This window comes from Pectinophora gossypiella, chromosome 17 (assembly GCF_024362695.1).
Source record: "Pectinophora gossypiella chromosome 17, ilPecGoss1.1, whole genome shotgun sequence".
Classification (NCBI taxonomy): Eukaryota; Metazoa; Arthropoda; class Insecta; order Lepidoptera; family Gelechiidae; genus Pectinophora; species Pectinophora gossypiella.
The window spans coordinates 1,029,831-1,041,169 of record NC_065420.1 but is presented as its reverse complement, the minus strand read 5'-3'; the positions used below and the strand labels follow the sequence as shown (position 1 = coordinate 1,041,169).

The following is an 11,339-nucleotide window of genomic DNA, read 5'->3' as shown; positions in this document are numbered from 1 at the left end:
TGCAACACAGCATAGCTTTACGCCTGTATTCACGAAGGTGTTGGCAGACTTAAAAAAAATATAAAAAAGAAGCTATGCTGTGTTGTTGTGTTAGAGAAAGAATGAAAATATGTATATATTGTATATTCATTCTTATGTATACGGGTGTTAGTGACATCGTAACGAAAACTTTGAGGGGTGATTGAGGCCATGATTCTGAGATGATATCAAGTGGAATTTTCTGTCGCAAAAGTATGGATCTGAAAATAATTAAAAAAAACACAAACATTTTCAGGAATATTCAGACTGAAAATTCCACTTGATATCAACTCAGAATCATGGTCTGAACCATCCCCCTCAGTATTCGTTACGGTGCACAGTGTCGCGAGCCCATACAAAAGTTTACGAAAAATATTTAGATAATAATTTTGCAACATGTTGTGGATATTTAGTGTTTTAATAATAAAATAATATTAAAAAAGGTTTTTGCGATGGAAGTTAGATAAAAAAAATGCTATTTTTAGCCACTAATTTTTTTTTTGATAATAAGGTTCTAAATAATCGATAATATCTTCATCCATTTGTTTTTGCTGTATGTTACGCATTTTGTTACGAATAGATGATATTAAAGGGTCTGATGTTATAAGCATCATGACCATTAAATCTTTGTTACATTTTTCTCTAGAAGATTTACGCGTGTGATGCTTGCGTAAAAATTCTCGAGTCTTTATATGTCTGCCTTCTAAGGCATCTTCAGAAAGTTGACCAACAGGCAACGGCAAAGATTAAATTACTTCAGCTCCATGAATGAGAACATTATGTATGGACATCGGCACGTAATACCAAGAATACAAACTCATGTATAGGGTTTTAGTCTCAGCAAGTAACTCTTTGAATTTTTCTAAATTGTTTTTTTTTTTTGCCACTTGACAATATTCTGTTAATCATAGAAAACTTGACGATTAGATTTTTATCAACTCCTGTGATTTCAGAGTTTAGTTCTGGATGTCTAAAGAATGTCCGAGCAGTATTACCGTCATTTGTCGACCCATATTCGGGCTTAGGCTTGTCAACGAGAAGACCCATTTTTTTCTTTAAACTCATTTTGTATCCTTTTTTATTATTTTAAATGTTAATTCGGCAAAATGTTAATTCACTGGGATCTCTGCCTTCTACTAAGTCTGCAACTCTCCGCTTCTAAGAAGCTAGATTTAGTTCGTTGAAGTCCTTGCATGGCCTTCCACGCTTTGAACTATGAACTGTTTACTACGTAGGTAGCTAATATCGTCTTCTCTTAACTTAAAAGCATTGTTGAGAAAGGCACTATATTTTTTTCTTAATGTTATTTCACTTCTGTAAGATACTCTCCAATAATTCGCTACATTTAAACAAAACAGTCACTGACTTTCGGATACTTGACTGAATATAGACAGGAGATTCTTCTAATTCGTAAACCTCCAAAACATACTTGAATAGTGGCGGAATTTTGCTTGTTGGGTCAGCTTGGAGCCACTTCTCAAACAATTCATTATTTAGTAGCTGGTGACCTATTGTAAACAAAAGTTAATAAATCAAGAATGTGCAAACAAAAGCAGATCAAACTTTGTCAACAGTAAATATACACTATAGGCTATACAATATCAAAAAATTATCGACATGATTTGACATGATTTTTTTTAAATGCATCTCGAACCTAAAATTAATTCTTTTTTTGCCAAAACTAGGAAATGGTGAAATCTTACTCATTGCTTCCGAGAATTTTGCACTTTGATCACTTAGTAGATCAGTATAAACACCAATTAATAAAATAATAACAATAAAACAATTGAAATCCAACTAATACCTCAACAAGACAACCACCGAACACAGTAGAAATTCGTTGAACAATTTTATAATACGTCAACATACCAATTAATGAAGCTATTTTTCTAAAGATTATAGAGGATACATCGATTAAAATATTAAACTTGTGTACTATGGGTATTTGAGATAGTGTTACCATAATTAGAATATCCATTTTTTAAAAACGATAATTTTGATTTTTCGTAAAGGGACGCGACACTGTGCGGTGTCACTAACAACCATACCTACTTGTATGGCTACCGTATGTACTTGTGTGGGGTGTAAGTGACATCGTAACGAATACTGAGGGGGATGATTCAGCTGATTATTCTGAGTTAATATCAAGTGGAATTTTTCATCGCAAAAGTATAGAATTGAAAATAATTAAAAAAAACTAAAAAAAAAATCATGAATTTTGCGACGGAAAATTCCACTTGATATTAACTCAGAATCATGGTCTGAATCATCCCTCTGAGTATTCGTTACGATGTCACTAACACCTTGTATACATTCCTTCCTCGCTATGTTTATGTCCCATGTAGATTTGGGAGATGACTGAGCCTTTGGCACAAACCTCTTTGCCCTCCCTCTTTTTTATCCATATACAATAATTAATTAATTTATATATGTCAAGTGGGGTAGGTGTGTGTATACAATAAAAATCTGGTTATTTTTTAAAAACTGGATGATTTATTTTTACCATATAATAATATATATTCATTATTGAAACAAAGTACGATACAAAATGTACACGATCGCCTTAAATCCATAACTACAGTATTGTTATTTCATACTTAACAGTTTAAAATACTACGTACATTATATGCAGTTACAGTTACTTAAGAAATACATGTCAATAATTTACATAACGGACGAGCAAAATTAATGTTGGGTTCTCAAACCGCATCCCAATACATTAACTTATCCGTAACTAAGGTACTTAAACTATAGCTGGACAAAAGACTTTAATAAAATAAACCCTGATAGGGTCACAATCTTTGTTTAGTTTAGGGATGCGGCCAGGAGATTAACGGGCAGCGTAGTGAAGCGACATCGCTGCATCGCTACAGACGCTTATCACGAAAGCTCTGCGTCTTACTGAGTCTACGTGTGTCATGCAATCGAGCCCGCTGCCGATTTGAGGGTCTAATATACTCTAGATGAAAGAATTCATCTAAAAGCAATATTGCAATTTCACATTTTCGCATATAAAAGTAAGTGTGCAATGTCAAATAGCAAAATTGCTTTTCAACGTGAATTGTTTCAATGTAAAGTTGTAAACCGATCGCTCCCGCCTGCGTCCACATACCCGCTATTTTCCTGGCCCCAACCCAAGAACCGTGCGTTGTCTCACTTAAATCAAACGTGATCTAATATGTACAGTTTTAGAACCAATTACAAAAGTGAAAACACAAAAATGTTTCCTTTATTTGGTAAGCCGAACATACGACGTACTGTAAAGTGCTACTATAAGAGATCCATCGGTAACGGTATCTAAGAGCTTCATAATTTTTTTGGTATAAATTGAATAAAAAAACACTAGTAAAAAAAATCAGGTATCCATATTTCAAAGGCCACCAAAACGAAGTTTACGTACAGTGTTCCGCTCAAAATTACCCACGCTACTTGTTTCGAAACTTATAGCCATCTCTTTCCCTCTCACTCAGGTTTCTGGCAGTAGAAATGAGATAGCAAAACTTCCCGAATTATTTCAAAATGACTTGCTTTCCACGGACCTGTACACTGAAATTACATCAGCTCTACGGAATTACAAGAAATATCGAACTGTGCGACTTTGAAGACTAGAATAATCGGGACACACGGTCGAAGTCACGAATTTCCGAAAATCCTAAAAAAGTGGCCTTAAGAAGTCTATTAACAAGTTATTTACAAAGTTCCATGGCAAAGAACGAGAGTGCACGTCTACCATAAGTTTTGTACCAACTGACTGTGATGTTTCCCATTGTAGTTCAAGTCGCGATCGTTAGATGGCGTTGACAAAGTTCTATACAATTTGATGATGAAAAGGACTGATCGATGAATATGTAAAGAAAGACTTACGGCAGACGTGCATAAAATAATCACATGAAAAATGTAATCAGTCCAATTCTTAGTGTACTGTTAAAGCCATGCTTTTAGCTTCAAGAGTAGGAATAAGTTTGGCATGTTAGGTACTCTCCTTTTATTATACGAAATTTAAGCACACACAATTTTCAAAGTATACATATGCGGTACTATTATTAATTATCTTATCAATACTCGATAGAATTTAATGGACCATTTTTTTAATAACTTTTTGTTCCTAATAGATTTGATCAACGAAATTATTTACAGTAAAGTAACTCGAATAACATCAAAAGTCAAACTTGAACAACTTTCGGCATGTTTCGTGAACTCGTGAGCACGTATCCACACAAATTTGAAACCAGATGACATTTTTGTTCTTAGATGCAAAGATAATGGTGTGCACTGTGTGGATAGTTGTATCTGACATCGGCATAGAATATTCAAACGAGTTCAAACTAAAAATACGTAAACACGACGCGCGGTAGATAAAAAAATCACTTTCCAATATGAAAAACCTAAAATATTACAAAAAAATATTACACCTATTTACTGTAACTTGTTGTTACTTACTTCTTATCATTAATACCTATTTATTGTTACTCCTAAGTTAGTTCCTTGACTCAGATTGTGCGAAATTTTCATTTGTTTATAATTAATTAATTATATTATCGTTATTTTTATACCAATAAATGACACAGCTACATCAACAATGGTAAATATTAATGTTATATGCAATCACTACGGGTTGATGTCGACATAATATACTTATTACGGGTTATTCATACTGTTTAATTTATCTTTCTTATAGACACCAATTATTATATCAGTAAATACATTAGGTTACATGAAATGTGCTGAGGGAAAGAAGGAAATTCGTTGTCTCATAGAGAAGAAAAAAAATCTTAAGAAGACGCTTACGAATTAAATCAACAATGGCGATAGATATCATATAATACAGAAGTTCATATTTACGTTCAAACATTTTTTTTCTTCAAACAATATAACGAGAATATTTTCAACTTTTCAGTTCTGTGAATAAATCACTAACATTTTCTCAATTGAATCGCATTTACAAGACTAATTTACGAATATCTTTAATGTACACATAATATTATAAAGTTTTGTTTATATATGTACGTCTACGATAAGTTGGTCGTTGTAATAGCTTAAGTGGCACTTGTACTTCGATGCGTGGCCGCCGGGCCGCTGCCTACTTCGTTTCAACAACTTATGGCAGACGCACAGTTGCTACCCCAAAAAATGTTGATCTAAGGACAAGCGGTTCGTAAGCTTAGTTCATGCGATCCCAATAGAATGAAGTACACAACAATATATATTTTTCCATATAAATATCATAATTTATATTACATACATAACCTACAACAACTAACTACGTCTTCTATGATATATTTTCTTTGAGACGTGTTTATTATACCCTCTAATTTTTTCTCACAGTGTCGCTTTATTTTGACTTCGTTATTATTAACAGTTTTCAATACTTATTTACATTAATTTTTAAATACCTCATGACAATGTGAAAGGGATCTACGGGTTTTCACAAACAGCAACGAAAGACGCAGTGTAGATAAACTGTCGAGGAAAATTTCGTACAAAGACGAAGTCGTACCCGGAGCTGTTTGTGAAAGCCTTGGCTACTAGGGAAGTCTCCAAGCAAAGGATCATAAGGGACATAAAGTTCTCAAGGAAGGCAAAGATTAACACTTTGAAAAGGGCTTTTTACATTCCTAAAGTTAAAATGAAACATCAAACCCTGATAATTCCAAATATTATGAAACCACAACAAGAAGCGCTAAGTTACAACATTAAATTCGATGTTGCACATATAAATACTATCGGGGTTTATTTGTCTACTCCTCACTAATAAAAAAGGAATCGTGAACCATTGTGTGACAACAAATAAATTGAAAGAGGTATGAACGAATTAGACATAAAACCAGAAAATAATGAATCTCATGATGATAATGCTAACAATTGCTTTTCTGATACTAACTCGAATTAATTTCAGATATAAGCCATATCTTGGTGGTGTAGACTGTTTGTTCAGATACGATGACAAAGAGTACTAATAAAATTTCACTTTTTTATTAGTAAAGGAGTTTAACTTACTTGAGCTTGGTGTTACTATTTCTATCATATTGCTTATATTCGTTGAAGATTTACGAAGCCGACATCAAAACAGAAGTTTTCAAAACAAAATCAAACAGTATGAATGTGAAATAAGCTAAAGAAATATTCAAATAATGTGGAGACGAACTTTGAACGCAAGCAGAATATGACGTTTTATTGTCAAAGTTTGAAAATATGAGGACATTACAGCGAAGGTGAAACACGACGATTGTAGTGGAATCGCATGTGTTTTGTTGAAAGACTCCAATGTTTGTTAACTCTGATACTTTCCAAGATAGTTCAAGGATAATAAATTCAGATATGTTCAACAAATTTTCAAAAACAACTTGTTTCTATTGCAACAAGATGAATGATTCCACCACAGTTCGTACAGCAAAAATCATATTATGTATAAAGCAAAATCATTACAAAAATGCAATACATCTGGTGTCGAAGGAAAACCTTAATCGTATTTTTTTACACATTTTTAACAGCTTCTAATAATTACTACGCGCTTATAATATTCTTGAGCATCACTAAAATATACAGAGAAAATTTCAAGTAGTACTTTATTAGGCACAAATTTATTTCTTTTCTCGTCGTTATAATCAATATCGCCTACGATAGACAAGACTTCAGTTTCGCAATACAATAATGTATAGATAACATGTACTTTATGCATTTTAAATAATTGGATTTCGTAGACACTTACTAAGTAATACATGAACTTTTTTACATATATATTTATAAGAATATAATGTAGGTAAAGCATTTTCTTTTCTTATCTTTAGAGCACAACAGATCCCTTACTTTAACTTTAAATAGGGACACAGGGTATCTACAATATTGATTTTCACAATCTGAAACAGTATATTTTAGAAGTTCTACCTTATAATGACTGAGGTAAAAATGTTTACCTCTTAACTGACACCATTTCCTCTGAATTGACAGATATATTTTTTTTTTGCGAATTTTTTATACAATTTGTTTAGATTCAGCGTTACTATAGAATTCAAGGCCTATGATGGAAAGTGCTGAATAAGCAAAAAAACTGTTTTTAGTATAGAAAGTACGGAACAAGTAATGCATTTCTGGTACAGGTTGTTTTCAAGGAGCAAATTGCTTCAAGTTTCATGCTAGACCTGAGTTCGATAGTAACACGAAATATCAAAAATACATGTAAGACTCGAACCACATTCGGAAATGAGCAAAATTCTTCAATATCATTCCTTATCTCGTCACAAGTTTTCTTCGGTGTTGAAAAGTGAACTAAGTTATTATAACCAGATTTACTTTCTGTTAGAGCTTTATCAGAAGAACGCTCATTTCACGGCCTGGCCGGTCTATCTTCATTAAGAATGTAATTATGTCCAGTTTTAAAATTAAAAAAGTTAAAGAAGCTAGCGCTGCTAAAACTAATCTACGCGATATCAGTCTCCACTAGAACCTTAAAATTTAGAGAATCCATAAAGTAAGTAAATCACAGAGTTTGAAATAGCAAAACATTTGAGTGAAACCGAACGAGGTTTTGACCATCCGAAAGTTTCCACCGTCCCGCGAAACAACGCATTCCTATTGATATGTATCTTTCTATTTTTTTGTATTTTGAAAAATGTTAGCAGAAGAAAAAAGGAAATGAAGTTAAGTGTCCCTTCGCATCAAACCTGAAGTGCCAATCTTACTTATTTAAACATACCTTACCACTGACAAAGAATATCGTTACCTTACACATCTTAACGTAGAATACAGCAAGACGTACCGACCTCGAACATCAACACGAATCATCCCGAGCTCCTACCACGACTACTAGAAGAATAAGAAAAGAAAAAGTTACGCCCACAGAAAAGAACTTACGTAGTTCTGGAAACGAAATAAATGACTTCAGTCATACAAGTAGCGAGCGAAACTTTTTCTAATCAATAAAATCGTAGCAGGAGTCTCTTCCAATATACACCTTATCAATATTCCGCACTCCGAAATTCTTCCAATGACATACCGATCAGCTTCCGACGGTAAAATTATAATTGTCGAACTATCACTACACGTGCATCAAAGTATAAAGTGAACTTACGTACAGTAAATAGAACGCAAGACAAACATGACTATAACCTAGTCTTATTTTTCTATTACTCGAATGATACATTCATCTAAGACGTTTGAACGTAAATTGTAAATGACGCTTAAAGTACAAAGGTTAAAATAAAAGAACGTGTGACGTAGAAATCGCGAACTTAATGTAGGTTGGACGCACTAGAAGCCAAGTCGAGTAATGTACATGTTTAGAATACGGACGCGACACGCGAGCGACCATTAGCCGAAGTTCGGAGAGTAGACGGATAGACTAAGTCCTCTTCGACGTGCCGTTGAAATGCCCCCCATGTGTCAAACTAACGAAACGAAAGCAATGATAAAACGAGAACCAACTCACAGCCTATGTTTTAAAACCCGATGCACTCCCGAAAAGCGACCTTCAGCCGCGGAGCAATCATAATCTACAAAACTTAATTAAGAAATCAAGTGAACTGAAAGAATGCGACTTCACAGTCGGTTGATTCAAAGAACTCCTTAGGCCACAGAATTTGGCAAGGCCATACATACTCCCTAATCCAAAAAGTAAACGCGCCAATCCCAGATCTCTGACAACTCTAACCATGTTTGAATGACAATACTATTATGTAAATGAAAATTGTACTTTATAATATCTTTCAATTCCACGGATCATGTACCTACAAAATGACGGTAAATAATCAAATATCGGTATAAGCCTCAAATTGGGGCGTTTACTTCACAATATAGTTGCAAAAAATGGCCGTTAAGCCGTACCAAATCCGATTACCTGTAGAGCGCTTAAATTAAAATTTCACCCTCGATCCTTATTAAATAACTTTGTACATTGAATCCAAAAGTCGACACGTCATTTTGGATGTAGGCACTCTCTAGGCGGGCGCGGGGCGGCGAGCGGTCGCCCGTCGTAGGCCTCCGTGCGGCGGCGCGAGACCGCGTGAGACCGCGAGACCGCGTGAGATCAGTGGAACCGGCACTGGCCGGGGACCGCGCCGGCCTAAGACGACGTGAGGTACGACGAGAACGTGTGGTCCACCCAGTCGCCGGCCACGCCGATCTCGCTCAACATGTCGGACACGTCGGGCGTGCACGAGAACTCGAAGTGGGATCCGGACGATGACGACGCCGTCTCGAAGGACTCCATGTCCGTCGTCAACGAGTCTATGTCGACCTCTATGTCGGTTGGTAGCGGGAGGAGATCGGTGATGGAGTACAGATCCGTGAGGTCGGTTTGCTCACGACGGCTGTTGTCCTCGTAGAAGCAGGCGGATTCGGGGGAGTCTGGTGAGCCGGCGGGGGACGCCGGGAGCGGGGGAGGTGCGGGGGTGTCCACCGGCACACTGGGCACGCTGGGCACACTAGGGGCGGGTCGCGTTGTCCGTCGTCGCGACAACCCCCTGTTGTTGTTGGAATCCGCGCGTTGCTTGCGCTTCTGCTTGGAGACGGCACCAGTGCGCTGCGCTGGCTTGGCCGTCTTCTTGCGCGGCCTGTACTTGTAATCTGGGTACTCGCGCATATGCAGCTGCCTGAGCCTCTCCGCTTCATCAATGAAAGGCTGGCGTTCCTCATCGTTGAGCGTCTTCCACACACGACCCAAGTTCTTGGAGATCTCAGCGTTATGCATGTCTGGAGTCTGCTCGCATATTTTCCTGCGTTCAATCTGAGACCAGACCATGAAAGCGTTCATCGGCCTCTTGATGTGATTCGGATTGTTCTTCTTAGTCTGTGAACAAAAGAAATAAAAATAGTTAGACAGGTTTGTCACGACTTTACTTAAATTGCCATAGTTTTGCGGCCAATTTAGGCTTAACTATAAAGTAAATTTACGTTCGAGGCAGAAAATCAGTGTTATCTGTTTAATTGTGGAGAGTCCGATTATTATTTCAGCCATGTCCGCTTTGCCGCGGGCGCTGGCAAAGAGCTGGATATTGAATTAGTATGCATGGCATTGCACCATTAAGTCTGCGTCCTTACTATTAATGATATTGTTATCATAGGAATTATTATTATTACAAACGAGTCGAAACATAATCTATTCTATTTGTTTAATGGCGGAAAATTTCGTAACCACGATGTGTAAATTGAGTGTTTGATAAAGCGTCGTGTCCATTTGGTGTGCGTTACGAATGACCCAATTTTATTTCTATTTCGGTTGATCTCGCTTCATCTAAAGCCATAAACTGTTTGAGTGGTTCCCCGCACCCCGCCGGCCCCCGCACTGCGCCGACCAGCACTTCCTAGTCTCGGCTGAATGTTATAAAACATTGACTAACGAGGATGTTTAAGGACGCCGGAAGTCATTATCAAATCATGTAGGAAGCGAATGCAATGACGCTCCTATACAAGGGTATGGCTATCGCATTTTCCTTACATCAGCCGCAAACGAAGGCCGTAAGGACTAGATAAGAGTCGTACATTCGTCGAAATGGAAAGCATATTTTTCGTGGAGCGAATTTACGGTTTACGACTCACTATCTCTGTCGGCTCGTACGGACATAAAAACAACACCACACAGTAAGAACATAAGCGAATATTCTCCTTTATTATTCAAATCTTACTTTCGCTAAACTCCGTTCCGACGGTCCCTCTGGAAACTACGAGGGGAAAAAACCTCGACTTTATATTTTTTGTTCGTCTTATTTATATTCAGGACAAAAAAAGGGTTTGTCAGATGGCGACTAAATCAAGTTTGGTCCGCCCACTGTGGCTCTCAAGGTGAACCGAATAGAGGTAGGCAGTTTTTTGCTTCGAAAAACATATCCAGGTTAGCGTAGTTATTATTATTATTAAGTTGGATTTTTTGCTGGTGCAATTTGTTTTGGACTACAATCTAGACTGCAACGGTTCTGACTCAATTAATCACGCCGGCGTGCACTGTTTTTTATTCGTGACTAATGGCTAATTTTGTTGCTAGGCGAATTTTATGTGCATAGTTTTCGAACGAGTCAAAGCCAACTACAGTATCTAGTCGAGTTTTATTACTCTTTCTGTTTATTACCTGAGGCTTTGTACAATCACCAACCTACGTGATCATTTCTGGACCGTTTTAAAAAAAGTAAGTAAAATAAAACTAAAATGGAGCCATTAGAAACACTTTTAGTAAGAAACAAGTTAAAAGTTCAGTAGATACTTTATCAACAAGCGAAGTAATAAAATTCAACAAAGCAAACAAACTACGGCCAACATTAAAAATACACAAGCCTCGACCGAATACAAAGTTACGTGCTTCAAGTCGATCAACAAAAAAAAACGAAATCAAT

General features: G+C 36.6%; 1 protein-coding gene across 1 annotated transcript in view; it reads right to left on the bottom strand.

Moving 5' to 3' along the window:
* Positions 1–2,488: 2,488 nt before the first annotated feature.
* Positions 2,489–11,339, bottom strand: part of LOC126374423 (transcription factor sem-2-like) — a 112,245-nt gene continuing 103,394 nt past the window's right edge. The window contains exon 2 of the mRNA XM_050021069.1: positions 2,489–9,802. Within this exon, the coding sequence (XP_049877026.1) occupies positions 9,077–9,802 (726 nt within the window). The 3' untranslated portion in view covers positions 2,489–9,076. The remainder of the gene's footprint in view (positions 9,803–11,339) is intronic.